The 17,921-nt window shown below is 31.8% G+C and overlaps 1 protein-coding gene across 4 annotated transcripts in view; it reads left to right on the forward strand.

Annotated features, from left to right (window-relative positions):
* Positions 1 to 7,208: 7,208 nt before the first annotated feature.
* The window catches only part of abd-A (abdominal A), a 40,975-nt gene continuing 30,262 nt past the window's right edge, over positions 7,209 to 17,921 (forward strand). Inside the window, exons 1-2 of one of the 4 annotated variants that reach the window (XM_053749394.2) lie at positions 7,209 to 8,188; positions 14,112 to 14,144. In XM_053749394.2, coding sequence (XP_053605369.1) covers positions 7,588 to 8,188; positions 14,112 to 14,144 — 634 coding nt within the window. In that variant the 5' untranslated portion in view covers positions 7,209 to 7,587. Of the gene's footprint in view, positions 8,189 to 14,096; positions 14,157 to 17,921 lie in introns of all 4 variants that reach the window. The other 3 variants (XM_053749392.2, XM_053749393.2, XM_053749391.2) reach the window with 3 other exon arrangements.

Below are 17,921 nucleotides of genomic sequence, written 5' to 3' on the forward strand. Positions count from 1 at the left end.
ATTTCAGTAATATTTCTTACTTATTTCACTTTTATTTATATATACTTTTATATATTTCTAATAATGCCTCCTGCTGTTTCGATTTCGGAATAAATAATTCTGAATAGTTATTACTGCTCTTAGTGTTCTCGAATCGGTTGTTGTGTGTCATTAATCTTGTTTGAATTATGGTATTTCTCATCCTCGCGTACTCCTTGTTGTATTAGTGACGCCATGAAACCTGTGATCAGTATACAAAAAATTAGAGCTAAATATCTTTATTTGCAGATTCGGTTGTGATTTTTTTATAACTGTATACCTTCACTTAAGTTTAAAGCTTCAAGAAATATGAGCTATAGCGTTCGCCTGTTTACTGAAAAGGTAGCTGTAACTCTCTATGTATAGAAATTTACGCCAGTTTTATGATCCTGCGTGCAGTTTCTGTGTTTTGTCCCATATTACCTCTTTGACCCGCCATCTTGTGGTTCATAAACCGAAATCTACATTATTAAAGTGAGGGCGACCTTACGCTGTTCCTTCCAAAATTGCGCTTTGAATAATTTCTGGTAATTTTTTTTTTTTACAAATCTGAAATTATAATTATAAATAAAATGCGTTTATTTCAAGCAACTGACTGATATTGACATGACTAAACCCTATTTAATTGATTGAAATTTCGTCACGGATTGAAAGGAAAAATCTTTTTTGTAAAATAATAAACTCTAATTTTGTCATCTTTTTGTTGTTACAATGTGTGGTACCATGAGTAGGTATTCCGATTCTTTTGCACGTACGAATATTTATGAATATTATTTTATTATTTCCTAAAACTGGTAAGTGATTAATTTATTAGGTATCTAGAAACTTAAATGAAAATACCATATTATTTTAAAACCGTTTAGACAGGTTTGAAGCATCGTGAAAGCTTTCTGTGATTCAAGTTAATTTTTCTTATACTTAACAAAGAGGTATGTAATAAACAGTTTAATCACCTTACATGTTCATGTGGTTTATGTTTTTCCTACTCTCGAACATAAATTTTATTTAAGTAATGATGCAAAAGTGTCAAGGTATAAAACTTTCCAGTACCAATCAGGCGCACAAAATATGTGACTATTTTGAAATTAATAATTAAAATTCGAGTATAATTATCTTACCTAGATATTTATTTGATCAGATTATTTGTGCAGTCGTTCATAGTTAGAGCTTATATTAGTTAGTACAGACGACGGCATGTAATGCCCTGCCTGGAGCTCTATACGAGCAACGGCAATAGCAACGAATTTGCGATATTTGGGTAGTTTGCTGTGTTGTAGACTGTACCTACCTAATAGGGTTTTTTACCAAGAATAAGTAATTAATCAGCTTACACATAGAAAATTAATGCAATACAAAGCCCTGGTAAATTAAAATTACGATAGTATATTATAATAAGTCAACAAACCAACCAAATTCAAATCTATTAGCACAATGGTATATACAGCTCAATTTAACATTATATGTTCATATATGAAATACACAAGAGAATGTATTTCATATCACCATATAGTACTTAATTTACTATAATGTTCGCGAAATTACTCAACTTTGTATTAGTACAGATATCTGGAATAGCATTTCGGTTACTTTTAATACCCAAATTCCAACATGAGCGAAGCTGTGTTAATTTTTCTAACGAGGCTGTGTTAATTTTCACACAGATCTTACTAGAAAAAGCATAGGACTAATCCTAAAGTAAAAATTCCACCAAGCAGCAACCCTTACGTATTAATAATTATAATAATTCATAAATAAGGTTCATTGTTACGCAATTGGTGGGAGGGAGGATCGCGCGCTGCATCCTTTATCACGGGCGGGTAGCTGGAAAAATTGCACGTAAATATTGAAGCTGCCACTTACACGTGCGCCCGCCGTCTTACGACAGAATAATGTGGATATGCCACGTATTTTTTATATTTTGCTTTATTTTTGTGTTATTGGTACTTATAAAATTTATAATATTTATTTACAATATTAGCATTTTATTATATAAAGCATTTTTATTATTCGATTTTGTGAAAACGTAACTTGTAACGATACCAAATTGTCTACATTTATTTAATAATCATTAGCCATTTAAACGTGCCAACTGCTGGGGCACAGGAATTATGTATGGGCCATGGCCCATCACGCGGTCCGGAGATCGAGATAATACATTTTATTTACCCATCCATTGTGAGAGTGACTATTGCAAGCCGAGCGCACTAATCGTTGCGCCTTTGGGCTCCTTCATATCCCTAAATTATAGGAATTGAGGAAATATAGACGCGTCAAGAGAGCTCCAGACTTTAGCACTTTGCAGTAAGAAAGAGGAGGTAGAATATTTGGAAGATATATGATTTCACCTGTTCTCATTGTCTAATGTCGTCGACACGCAAAGAAGAGTTATAATAAAATGTACACTCTAAGTCCTCGTCTTATCCACGTTATGTATGACGCTATAGTGTGGTGCGAGCCCTCTTTCTTTTTCTTGTAGCAAATTTCGCAACAATCTCACTTATTATGCCACACAAATTTCCGTACCGCCCGCCTCTAGACGTGAAATTAAAATTTCCTACTTACCCCCCTTTTTGTATACGATACTCCCTGAATTGCTTAATAAATATCGCTGCTTAGGAATCCGTTTATTTACCTCCGTACTATGAACTGGTGTACTGTAATTTATTTCATTATTATTGTCTAAAAATAGATTTAGAGTTTTTTTTACCATCATAACAAAATATTTTTTTTTCAATTTCATGATTGGATGTTAATTAGTTTAATTGTAATGTATAAGTAACAAATACAAACACTGACGTTAAAATTATTCATTTACCGAGCTCTTGTTATAAACAAAATAAATTTAAAAATAATCGTTTTATTTTCCATTTCAGGTGATTGTGGAGAATTTGGGGTAAGTTTCTTATTAAAATATTTTTCAGGTATTCGGTGGCTTGGGTGACTCTCGCACGATATTTATACATGATTCACGATAATGAATAAACGATAAACTGCGCACACGACATAAAGACATAAACTAACTATGTTTCGCTTTCACAGCTCGAGTGGTTAATAAGCTTCAGCTTTTCTTGTAAGGTGAGTTTCAAAGATACTTTATTGCACTTCATTTTTCATGATGCTTTCTATACTAATCAGTTCTTTACGTCTCAATCTGTGGAGTTCTTAAGAGAATAAATCCTGTATGGATTTTCCCGTTAACATAAAATATAATGATATATATTCAAAATTCAATGTTAGAGAATAAATCTGGAGACCGTATATACCTACCTACTACTTAATAGAATTATATTTACGTTTATATAAATACGTGCTGTTGAATTATACGTAAGTCTACATGAGACAACCAATTATTAAGGATCGTATACAATCGGGTTACTCGATCATTAGTTCAATCTTTTTGCTTACAACTTTGAGCACTTCATATGAGCATAATTTAAAATTTTTTCATTTCTGTAAAAAAATGTAGAAAACCTTATTATCTACGCCCAGGAGCTTGGCTACGCATAATCTGTCAATTAGCCACTAAAGAGTATTTTGGACAACGAAATACTTCACTTTTTATTTTATATTTCAATACTATATTGAATAATATGCAGTAATAATTAATAGTCAGAAAAAAGATAGAAATTAAATCGAATAATAAAATTGACTACTAATCCTTATTCAAAAGTTATGTATTAGAATTTTACATGCTGTCTTATTAGAACTGATTCTTATAAACTACATGTTAATTCCAGTAAAGTATCCGGTAAAGTAAGAAATTCCAATGAACTTACATACTTAATTACAATAAGAATTACATACAAAGATTTATTTGTAATTGTCAATTACTAAATATTCCATTGGTACTTAGAGAGGGTTGCACCAGTCAACTTTTACATTAAAACGTAAACCGCAGAAAAACTCTAACTACGCCATTTTGTCTAAATGTCAGTGGTGCGCTGGTTAAAGTCAACGTCAAAGTTATCTGGTGCAACTCTCTCTTAAAATTATTAAAGCATACATATGAAAATGTTTAGTTTATGTAAAGACTAGGAAAGCAAAGCAATATAATAGCAATAAGTTGAGCAAAGACTATCACCAACTTTAAATGACTAAATAATGCCACCGTTTTTTCTATCATCGCGATAAACCACAAATCGCTCAAAAAATATGTTACGCAACCAAATGAACAGCGGTCATAATTGTCACCAAAATGTGTTTCATTGAGGCGAGCCGAGCGTACACCGAATTTAAAGCGATCTATAAACTGCTCGTTAAATCTCGCCGATAGTTGTAAATTTTCCCGAGTAGTATTTGAGTTTTATGTGTGCTCCACCCACCTGAGACTTTGTAGCCTGTTACACTGGCTTTTGTGCATCGATCCCGCATAAAACAGGGCGTGATGGCTGGCGGCCTTTCTACCTAAAAGGCGTTATTGTATATTATATTGCGCCATCCGTCTTTTTCTAATTAAAACAGTAAATAAATCTCGCTATCTTGGGCCCTGCAATTTTGAGCTATAAATTTTATTTGTAGTAAACAGTATTGTGTGAAAGTATCAACCATTTGAGAATAATCTCTATGATGTGTTGCTTTGTATTATTTTTTAACACTGTGTAAGTTTGTTTGCAATACATTTTTTTCACGTCTTCATCTCTTATGATTAAGGTCAAATACTTAGTAAATATATTACTATAAATAATTTCCAATCTTTTCAAATAAATAATTTAAATATATTATCATCTTTAATTTTGATTAAGTCACAAAAATATACTTCAAAGTACTCGTGAAAAAAATATAATAATTTCCTCCTTATGAACAATGTCACTTAAATAAGTAAACGTTTTATTGAAATTAACTTGGTTGACATATCAAAATTAAAAATATTTTAGTCGAATACATACAAATAAAGATAATATTTCAGTAAGTTGAAAATAAAGTACTTAATTTTTAAATTTTATTTAGTTGCTCTATATTATCAATTCATGATAGTGGCGCCACTGTCCTCAATTCTCTATTTAAACATACAATGTATTTTTAGTCCCGATGTTGGTCACTATCGTAGGCTCTTTGTTATCTATACTTTATAGCATGATAGTATGTATCTATGGTACTTTAGTTGAACAATTTATTTTCATATTTTTTTTATATATCGATGCAAAATTTTTATTATATGTACTTTTTTTTTTCACTTTTCAAATAACTAGTTCAATTTAAATAAAACTATTGGAACTAGTGCAGATTTCTTCACTGGATCAAAGTTCCTACGTAAGTCTGCGATGCTTCTTTCAAATTATGGAAGACCTTATTCTGTTACACATTAACCTTTCTAATTTATTCCCTTAATTGAGGAAAATTGTATTTTAATTTATTTAACAATTGATGTGCAAATAAAGTAGAATCTTAGATTATTTTTTCAAATTAGAAAGAAAAATGGAGAGGTGCTGCTACAATACTTATGCACATTAATGCATGAAATAAATACTAAATGCACTAAATATTTTGTATAAATATATTATTTTATAAACTATTCTAAAAAGGTTGATATACGTTTTTACACAGAATTATTTCATATTTATATCCTATTAAACAATAAAATATGGACCACATGCATTATCGTTACGTGGAAATTTATTCCTTATTTGCCATATAAATAGATGTAATTAAAACTCTCTTTAACGAGCTAAAAGCAATTTTTTTTTCACCTAATTAATAAGGCAAACTCCCATTAGCATTTAAGTTAATGATTAAAAAACAGTTATAAATCAACGAAAAAATGGTTCGATGGTAAAATAAACGACCCTAACTGTCCGTATCATGAATTCCATACGTTTATAGCAAAAACATCGCAATAACAACATAAAAGCTATACTTATGCAATGTTCTACTGCCACACCGTCGTACCACCGACCTGATAAAGCTGAAAAGGCAACTTAAGCCTATAAAAACCATGCACTAAACACACGTAACAATCAAAAGTGTAGTAAATAAATAAACTTCTCAGGCAATAAACGGTTTTATTTTAATGGTCGTAAAGATTGTTATTGCACATGTGCTCGTTGTGGTTACGACTTGTAAAGATGAATGAAACGCGGGAGCGAGATAAGTATAGCGGTGGAGCGAGATGAATGATACCAGTCTGTCCACGTGGCCGGCGTAAAACAAACCGGTGCAATTCTTATTTTTATAATGGTGTTTTTAATGCTTAACTTAATGAGTACTTAATATAAATAAACATCTCGTTAAAACTATATTAATAGCTCGTATATTATATAACACACAACAACGTATATTATATAACATGCAATTAAAGGAAAATTAAAAATGAAATATCTCAATTTCTTTGCAATACGCCAATTTAAAGTCCATATTTAACAATTATACAATACTAATGAGATTAATGAATAATTTAGTATTTTTTTATATGTCTGTTTTTGTAAGGTAAGGCGTTAGTTGTTGATTGATAGGTAATATTTCATGTTAAAAGGCCTAACACGGAATCAATGTACTTAAAAAAAATGAACACCAAAATGGAAATTATATGAATTAATTTGCTATTATTATACAATTAGTTTTCTATTAAGTAGAAATAATATATTGCCATAAAGTTCTATTGATTTCACGTGTAGCAGCAATGACAAGAGGGTTGCTATGGCAACTTTTTGATCAACAACTATATAAATAATTTCGGCTATCATTTCAACAAAGAAGAAGAATTAATAAATAATCTATTTAACACAATTTTTTCCGATTTCATAATTACTCATGTTTATTAGTTTCAACAATAAGAATTACCTAATACCTACATATTGAAAACAACAATTTATGTTAAATTTTTGTTACATTTTTCAGCACACTTATATTCAATTTTTTCTTAGGTTAAGTTTTCTTTAGTATCACACACAACAAAACCTTCATTGTGGTTATATCAATTAATTACTCTAGCGATACTTAAGCTGTGACACACAATTGTTTTAGTTGTATAAGCCCAATTTTCTATTAATTTGTACTCATTTTGAGAAATTTATTTACTCTATAAATTGTAAATACATTTCTAGATACGTTTCTATCGCTTTTAATTCGAAAATTTATTGTTACTGAAATGTTGCAATTCTGCTTAAAACCATTCACTTTGTCAGCTAGAAGTGCCAGAATGGTTTGTGATTGGCGGTGAATGTTCTGCACCGGATCACTATTGGCGTAGACGAGGCGGTCGCGGGGAAGTGCGGGGCCCGGCGCCATTACGAACAATGGCCGTCAGAATGGTCGTTAGTGAATAGCTTTTATCTCTTTCTAATATAAGCCACGCAGGTAGGAATTAATGAGACGGAGAGGGTTCCGGCGCGTCGCCCCTCGCATAGTTGCTGTCCTGTTCACACGCACATGCCGCGTTTCTGCCATCTCGCGAGCGGCGCGCGGCAGCGGTAACGCGCCACGACGGGGAATTCGGAGTCGTAGAGCCTCATACGCGGGTCATAAACGATCCGCGGCCATAGTAGAGGTGCACGCGCGAGAATCGATCCGAATCGCCGGCGATAAACGCATCTCCCGCGAGGCGATCGTCGCGCGCCGCGTCGCCGCCGAGCGATGAGTTCCAAGTTCATCATCGATAGCATGCTCCCAAAGTATCACCAGCAGTTCCATCACCAGAATTTGTTCGCGGGTGCTGGGGCGTCGCCGATAGAGGCGTCGCTGTCATCTTCGTTGTCGTCGTCGCTCTCGACGTCGCTGTCTTCGAGTCTATCTGGCGGGCTGGGGGCAGCGGCTTTGGGAGCTGGCTCTCCAGGGGCTGGTAGCCCGCAGCGGTCATCATCGTCGTCTTCGGCATCACCGGGCGCGCCGTCGAGGATGTATCCATACGTGTCGCACCACCAGCAGTTCGCGGGATCAGTGCCATTCACGGGCGCCGGAGGTTTGTCCGCAGCGGATGACAAGAGCTGCCGATACCCTACCGCAGTTGGGGGAGATCCGATGGTGAATTACGCATTGGGCCAGCATAATGGCGGGGCGGCGGTGTCAGCGGCGTCGGCTAGTATGGCGGCGGCAGCACAATTCTATCACCAAGCCGCGGCATCTGCAGCATCAGCAGCTTCAGCAGCCTCCGTGGACGCCATGGGAGCGGCATGCGCTCAACCCTCGGCCCAGCCTCTGCCAGACATACCGCGGTACCCGTGGATGTCCATCACTGGTAAATGTTTTTCTCCAAGTCTGCATGCTTGTTGTTTTCTATCTGAAAGTAGAAATTGAAATAAATTTGCTATTTTTATTTATACAAAACAGACCTCCTCATCATTTATTCCGAAATATAATTTCTTAGCTTTTAAATCATAGGTAGATAAGTAGTAGTTAGTTACACATTTACTTAATTACCTTTATTTATTAATTAATTAGCAACCTAAATTATCTGTTACATAGACGTAGTTCTAATTAATTGAATAATTATTAATTGTCTTATTGTTCATAATGAAGTACCTACAATCTAATTAGAATTAATACTACCAATAAAAGTACCTAAACAATCAAAATATATTCAACTGAATTTAAATTCAGTTACGCAATTCTTCACTAATTAGTGTTACTTATTAAGAATGTAGTTCGCACACACTGATTCACACTTCCTTCCTTTTAGTAGCATTGTAGCAATAGTAGTCATTCAAATTACTAATGAGCTAAAAGGAAATAAAATTGGAAACGAATTGATTTGCAAAAGACATTATGCAAACAATAACAATCAATAAAACCAAATGAGTGACAATCAAATCAAAATTACTATTTTTACAATTCAATAAAATTATTCCAATGAAAAGAATTTTATTGCAATCAAAGTAGGTATCAAATTATTAGGTACCTATATTAATGAAATATATAATGAACCTAACTAAAATGAAACTAAATGACAGATATTAGGCCTTTTGGGTATCTACTTAAAATAAATTTTCACCAGTTTCTAAATTATTTACTTTTATAATATAACAAGGGCGATTTATTTACAAATCATATAAAACTAAGTTGGTAAGTTTATAAAGGTGAGTAATCGTTTGCGAAGTGTCTCAGTTCTCATATAAAAGGGCTATAAAACAATAAAGAGGGCTATAAACTTAACAATGCTACCGCGGCATGGCTTTCCCGCCCAAGCCGCCGTCGGCTCTCACACTTGGGCGGGTTAGACATTACACCTATCGTAAAAAAGTTTTTACTATCCTATTGATAAAATTTTTGTTTGTTTTTAATATTTTATTAGTGTTGTTTTCACTTTATTCGAGTAATAAAACTATTTTTAAGCGTTACTAAATTAACTTTGGTAGTAAATGATTGATGTTATTAAAAATTTAGACAAAACGTAGTATATAACGCTAAAATGAATAGATAGGTATTGAAACAAAGGGCTATTAAAATTAAATAGACATACTTATAACAATAGCCTTGTTTTGGCAAATTAATGGGCAATCAAAATAATTTTAATTGGCGTAGGTAAACGACGCAGTCATTAAATTTATGTTTTATTGATCATTATTACAATAATAACTTTAATTCACGCGATGTATTTTTATAAAACCATCATTTTATGTATAAAATATTAGGTACTTTTCGTAATAGTAAATATTCTGTAAATAAGTTCAGATAATTTATGAAGAATAAAATTTAGTTTTTACAGAATTGATTACCAAGTTGTATATTTTAAATTCTTCTTTATTGTAATTTTAACAAATGCCTCCAATACCTACTATTACTTATATACTTCGAATCTTGACTCTATGTACCTATTACATAATATTATAATATAACAATTTAAACATATATATATATATATATATATATATATATATATATATATATATAACAATTTAACTTTTATAATATAACATTTTTTTATTTATGTGAAAAAGATGTTGTTGTACATACTTGGTTAACATTAATTCATATATTAGTCGTTTCATAACAATATAGTTATTGTAAAATTAAAAGAAAGTATCTTTTACATATAATATATATAATACACAATTGCTTTTCGAGCTATAGTAACAGATTCGATTTCGTCAAAATAAGCACAAAGACTGTCAAAATGATATAAAAATAAATATCAATTTGATAATACACATTAAACTTAATGAAATGTAATTAAGCTCACAACAGACACTCTAGACCAAATTTAATTGTAGCTTGAACATTTTCACGAAACTTCATGTGAGGTCCACTATTAGTATCCAAAAACAGCTGGCTATTAGGAAACTAAATGGTCAGTATGCTTAGCATACAATACCACTATTATTTTTTATTCGCACTTTTATTACCGATTTATCTTTTGCAATATTTACAAGCAGCTGCATAATGTATTTGGTGTGACATTTGGTAAAATACACCATGTCGTTTTGTCGACTCAATTGAATTTTTTTGTCATAAAGGATTGAAATAAAATATGTATCAAAGATGCCTATTTGAAATGAAATGAAATTTTTCAGCCATACTATCTTCGTATAATAATAAAAGAAAATGATATAATTTTAATCACATTATTTCATTATAATGTACCTACTTATCTAAATATTGTATAGTGTATATTGACATTTGTAGCCTTTACATTAAAATAAAATTGATCACTTATTTATGACTACAAGTTGATAGTGGTACGTTTGGAGTATTTTTTAATTTTTTTTTTAAAGAGTTAGGTAATGAAGGTCACATTGAGAACCATGGCCCTTTCTGCAGACCTGATATTGTTACAATAAATAATCTTTGATATCAAAATAAATAACAACCTATAGAGTACTTGTTAGGCGATTGCTGGCTATGCCCAAGTACACTTACCGCGTAGGTTTAATAGAAGATCTACTGGAAGTTTTCTTGCCCATATATACTTACTTATAAGTCTAATAATAGCAAAATGTTCAGACGTTGGAAATGAACATGACCACGGTGATAAAAAAATATAGGGGTGTGTAATGAAACATGTGTTCTCTGAAAATAATGCGTCGATCAATTTCCAAACTTACATAACTCACCCATTGTATACACATAACTTTCTATCATAATTCCATAGTCTATAAATAATAAATAAAAAGTGATAAAATTTTCGTACGCAATGGTAGATACTATATATGTATGTATATATGTATATGTGATATACCATGAAATACAAGTCTTATATTTAGTATTTACTAAAAAGATATTCTATGTTTGTCTTTCGGCCGATAGTCTTGGACGTAGTAGCTATCTACAAGATAAACATTCGGAAATGAAGAAAATAGACGAATGGCCTGTTTATAAAAATAACTTTAACAGCCGAGGCGAGGGAAAGCACGAATCAAAAAGATTTTCAGTGCCGACCTTGCTGGCACATGTCGGCAATTAATAACGTTGACATATTAAAAAAATCATAATCAAAGGCTATGTAGAGACGCGTAACAGGCTCATAGCTCAGTTAAATTACACGAAATGGTCTATAATCGACTTGTTTTTATTTAGAAATGGTCTATTTTCGTGATTTGTAGCTAATGCTGTGTTATAAAAATGTCCAGAGCGATGTGAGTAGGGATTCGTCTCGGAAGACGAAAATACTGTGGCAGGTGCCGACAAAGTGTCGCGCGCGCATCCGAATTTAAAATGGCGGAGATGTCACCATGACTCGGACAGTTATTTGTCGTAACAGGCTCCGATCTACAAACAATTTGACAGTATAACTGCACATTATGCTCGAGCCACTTAAAAGTCAGCTAACTTTATTAAATTGACACTGGTTTGATTCACGATATAATTTTTGGAGGTACCTATAATAATTTAGTTAGAAAACATAGGTGATTAATTTGACTAAAGTTTATTCAAACAATATAATCTGTATGAGAATAAGTATAAACAAACCTTTAGAGATTTTTAAAAGATTTTCTTTTATTTTCTCATAAAATTTTATAAGAGACATTATAGACAAGAAAAACTTTTAAATTACTACAATTTAAATTAATAACATTCATTTCAATACAAAATTAAAACCTCGTACTATCTATTAATTCAAATCCCACAGACGCGTTCTATTAGTGTGTGTTCAAGTTCATGTACAAATGCGAGCACATGTGTGTTCTATCAGAGCGCATGCGCCAAACAAAGATGGCGGGTCGCGCGACCAATCACGAGCCGGCGTGCGCGGAACCCACATGTCAGCATCAGCTTTCTATTGATTCCTGTTTGTTAGTACTTTATTAATTACCTATCTGATGCCACATTGTTTGATCTTTGTTGTGTCTATTAGCTCATTTATTGCGGGCTTTACACTGTCGTTACTTTTATATGCCGTTACTTTGCTAATTAATTTTCTAAAGCCGTATTGATACTTGACCTGATCAATTACAGTGTATTTTATAATGTCATTAATAAAAAATAACAAGATAAGTAATTAGTTGAGATGGATATTATATAGAATGCCCAAGTAGTACATGTACAATCTCTATCAAGTACCTATATACGGAACAAAGTTTAATTATATTTTGGGATCATTATACCATAACAGGTACAGGTTACAGGTCACATTTAGCTGACTAATAATTATATAGAATAAGTACGAACCTAAAATAATAGTCTGAACCTATTGAAAATTATAAGTTATTTCCAAAAATATATTAAAGGGTACATCGTCGGTGTAGTAATTAATTGAATTTTTTATAATGTTACAACAAAATAAATAAATAATGAGGCATTGTTATAGTTACAGCACTAAAAATATTTTTAACGCCTTGTTTATGGGGTTCAAAGAACTTAAAGAATATGCTATATACCTTACGTCTTTTTACATAGTTGCAACAATAAAAAAATCCCGACTAAAGAATAACATTATTATCTTTCTCTGGTGAAATATGAAGCTGATATGGAACTCTTAACCTTTTTCATTTTCGGGTTAAGACCCACTCCGAGACATACGACTTTCTTGAAGTTCCCAATGAAACCCGCTGCCTTATCTCCCAAAAACGAACGTAGTTGATTTGAGTGAGTATCGATACACGGTACTGCACTCGATAACTCGATTTTAATTCACATCGCATGTAATTAACGAGTGCACTCGATCGATACAGTTTAAATGTTTCCGATCGGTAGAATTCTCATTAAATTTAAAAACACATACAATTAAAACTGAGTTTTGTACATGGGTATTTATCTGTGGTTGTGTTTTTATGTTAATAAAAAGCAAATGATAATTAGTAAAACCATGGAACAAAAATTTGTCACACGGTTCATTAATTAATAACGGCTTCAATTTTATTGTTCATGTATCAAAATGCACGCAATAAATATTGTGCAGATGTTTTCCTGGTTAAATAAAGACATTATATAAAAATGCATTTCCTGTCTCATTTATTATTAAATATTATTTTAATTTGGAAGGTCTTCTCTTTATACAATTTTTATCCAATGAATTATGTTTTCGCATGATTGATAAGGAATAGAGTAGAATAAGAATACTCTTTATTGTGAACAAAGGAAATACAGCTTTATTTCATATCAATAGATATACCATTTATGTTATTACAAATTATTATAAATCGCATGTATATCGTGTACATAAAAAAAAATGCAAAAATAAATTTACACTAAGTAGTAGATTTAATTTAAATTTTTAGTTTTTTTACTACTTAATTAATAATAATTTAAATTCTTGTCAACTGTTTGTATGTAAAATGCACTCGACATGGGTAGGCATAGGCACTCTTTTTTAAATGATTTACCTACCTACCTTCAATCCATTAGCCGTATATGTGTGAATTTTTTCATTTTCTTTTATCTTATTCATATCACATTTAGAAAAGCATGTTAAATTGCATTTTCCTGGAATTGTTTGTAGATAATGATATTATTATATTAAGAATTATATTATTACATTATATATTTTTATTTTGATTTTTTTCTTCTATGATTTTATTTAATTTCTATTACAAAATCCTAAATAGTCATGTAATAGCAAAATCGCAAAAAAAAAACACGCTATATTACATAATATAGCATGTTTTTTTTTGTCGAAAAATAGCGTAGATGCCATGTTTTTTTTTATATTTAAATAAGTGTTGTGCGTGAATCCTAGCCAACGAGTGAACTAGCAATACGATTGATAATAGATTTTCCATTTCCAGATTGGATGAGCCCCTTCGACCGCGTGGTCTGCGGTGAGTTCAATGGTATTTATCGTTTCAAATTTATTTTCTTTTAGTTTTAAGTAATTTTAGTTTAGATTATAAAATACTTGACACACAAACGATTAGATAGTTGGAATACAAAAATTGGAGATTTCATAAATCTTATGTCATTAATAATAAAGCATACCGTTGCTTGTTCTATGAACTTTGGTTCGGTTGCACATTTTGATGTTAACTCCTTCTTAAAAAATGCAAAGTATGCCATCTATATAATACCTAGGTATATAGTGCCTAAACGACGGTGATATCAAATATCTGAGTTGACTAGTGAAACTTAATATTTTAAAATACATAATAATTTCTTTTTCGAATTATGATTTTATCACTAGTCATCTGTGTGTTAAGTTACTTAATAAAGAGTAGACATGTACCAAAATATTAACAAATTAAAGCCTTCCGTATAGTTCTGTTGCAATTACTCGTTTTATATAGCTTCGTCGAATTATTGCGAAATTTCATATTCTTGACGCTGATTTATTAAGAATAGGTTGAACAGTAAAATAACTAGTAATATTATTCTAATTTTTTGAGTAGGTAATTTTCAATCATGTCTTGCCGCATCTCGTGCCTATATTTCAGATCAAAAGTATTTTCTAAATTTTATACCATATTCCAATTTTTAATCTATACATAATTTTACTTTATCTGCAATTTCGAAAAGTGGCCAGTAGTCCAGTACATTACAGTATACAGAAATTAACATTAAGAAACCTACATTAAATTTTCAAGAAACAAAAGTATATTCTTGTGTTCTGATTTTTTTTTCATAACAAAAACGCAAGTGGTTGTAGTTCCATTGAAGCCTAGATAAACTTGAAGAAAAAACAGATCAATTTGCAAAAAGTAATGTAACGAATCAGGCCTTTCAAAAAATACATCAACAACTCCGCATGATTTTTGCAAAAGCAACAAACAATCTAATGCCTATTGTGTAATTTGCAAAGATTTATAAAGGGTGAAAAAAGTAGTAAAAAAGGGTTTAAGAAATTTGCAATGAATGGAAACTTTCTAATAGAACAAAAGACAAGAGTGGGTCATTGCGACCGAAAATTAAGGTGGTACATTTTTTTGCAATAAAAAAAAAACAATTGATAAAAAAAAATGTTACCACGCACCTTGTACATGACGTTTTCTATTTTTAACCGACTTCAAAAAATTGGAGGTCATATGTTTAAGTGTATATTTGTTTTTGTGTTCAACTATTTATCCATCAATTGTGGATCGATAAAAAAAATTAACGCAGTGTATTAACAAAATTATTAATACTTAAAACACTTAACACAAAACAATTTTTATTATTATGATTATTAAAACCAAAAAATATATAGTTTCTTTATCTTAACAAATTGAAAGAAACTAAATTGAAATAAATTTTAAAGTTCATTTTTCAGGATTAAGAAACTTTGAAATTATCGATCGAATAAAATTGCTCTCTAAATACTTGTCAATACACCTACAGATCTTATAGTAACTTTGTATCGTCAAATTGACGGACACAAAAGGTGTCCAAAAAGGAGCCGACAACGCAAATCGCTACTTTCCCTCGATTTACTAGAAAACATTTCAAAAAACCAAACAAAAGCTCACGGCAATGAGGTTGTGCAAAATCTGCTTTTGTGCCCAACAGCGATCCTTTGTGCTCCTTGTTTACAAATAAGGTTAAGTCAAAGGGTTTTAAATCACAACTCGAAGCTTGTAAAGGAGTTTAGAAGGCCTTTGTTTTGTTGGCACGTTCGCAAATTACTTTATTAGGAGCGTTATAGTATAAATTAATAAGGGTGTAGGATTGCCGCGGTTAAAGTTATCTCTAAAAAAGAAATTATGACAAAATGTTACTTTAATGTAACTATAGCACAGTTTTGAATATTATAATAATTGTGGATTTATTATACTATATTCCGTAAGTGTACTTATATATTCGTATAAGTGCAGCTATGCAGCAAATAATAATATATAGTCATAAAGTTAAAGATTAAAAATGTACCACTTGAGAGAGCAGTTACTCATAATGGAAGTATTTTTTGTCGTGTACAAGACATGTTATTCTTCTGTACTCTTCATAATAATATTATTTTATGATTGCGCGGTGTTCGGCGAAAGTCGATATTGCCCAAATCGCAGTCAAAACATTATTTGTTATCATATTCCCGAGCACGTGAGTAAGGCTCATAAGCTTTGTTCGAATAAAAGGCCGAGCACACTTTACGCATTGCATGAATCATCTAGCTCTTGGCCTAATCTTTTGGTTATTTTTGTAATTACTGGCTCTGTTGTGATGACATGATACTACACTAATACACTGTTGTAAATATAAATTAAATCGCATAAATATAGTAATGACACAAGTAATTATGTATAATTGACCTTGTACCATCAAACTTAAATAGTAGCCGCGTCTAACAATACAACTGTTTCGTTAGGCTTCCTTGCAATGTTATCTACAAACTATTACATAGTCATTAAACTGTTTAACATGCTTTATGTGAAGGAAGCCTTACGTGTAGCGTGTGACAGACAATGTAATGCATACACATTAGAATTGTTTTCGTTTACATAAAACTGTCTTATATGAATTTACCGCGCGTAAACTGCACGCAGCATTTACAAGCGTTATAATCAACGTTATTACGCCCAGGAGCCAAGCAAAACAGATTATCATAACACTTTCGGAGTTTATAAAAGACATTTTACGACCTCATAACAATTAAGGCCTAATCACTGTCAATCATAACAGATGTTATAAAATGATTGGAGCTAGTAAAAAAAAGTTTGTCTGCGAACAATAACTGTTAAGAATTGACCATAAAGTGACGACCTTGCGGCAATAAAAATTTAACGAGCCAGCCTGTAGTGATGTGGTACAGTCGGATTTGAACGCAAGACGTGACTGTCATGGGAACAGCTGGTGCTCATGCGCATCTGTGGTGTTAGACATGGCTCGGACTTAGAAGTAAAGAGTTGAGGCTTGATTTATGATCCGTTTTTTGTACTCCAAATGAATATAAGTCTAACGGCACTTTGTTTGCGTCAGGTTTGAAACCAATTTTACGTTTTGTCTTTTCATTGTTGATGTAGTACATTTAATTTAAAAATGTTTTTAAATTTTTAGGATACAGAGGTACTTATTAATTCTTATTCTGTGGCACATAACTACTCATTCATCAAATGTCAACTGCCACTATTTTTATGTTTAACCTTTAAAATCATTTTACACCTATACAAAGAAATGAAGCGACATGTTATTTTATTTAGAGACTATCTTACAGAAAAATATCTTGACCATACTACTAGCATAGTATCCTACGTTTCACAATCACAACAAACTGCAAGCCTCGATATAAGACAATGTACAAACATATACGCCCACATAGTTGCCGGTCAAGGCTGTTCTTATTCTGTTTTTCTCGTTTCATAATAGATATACCTTATATTAATTTATATAGAAAAATGTTTAGATATGTCAACCTCGACTAATTCTAGAGACGAACTTCAGGTCGTACTGCTAGTTTTGATTAGTAAACTAAACGTTAGGTAACAAAATCTAAACAACGCCTCAACACTATCTAGCGGTAATCAGCTGGAGTTGCTTAATTATATACAGAGTGTTACAAAAAAATATATATATAAATACTATGCCAAGCACCTTGAGTAGACCAATCTTCTTGTCACTTCCTATGTAACCATATAGGTATTTTGTTACTTGTATACACTCTATCTTACAAAACTAGCACTACTGTCTTTGAGATT

This window comes from Plodia interpunctella, chromosome 9 (assembly GCF_027563975.2).
Source record: "Plodia interpunctella isolate USDA-ARS_2022_Savannah chromosome 9, ilPloInte3.2, whole genome shotgun sequence".
Taxonomy (NCBI): Eukaryota; Metazoa; Arthropoda; class Insecta; order Lepidoptera; family Pyralidae; genus Plodia; species Plodia interpunctella.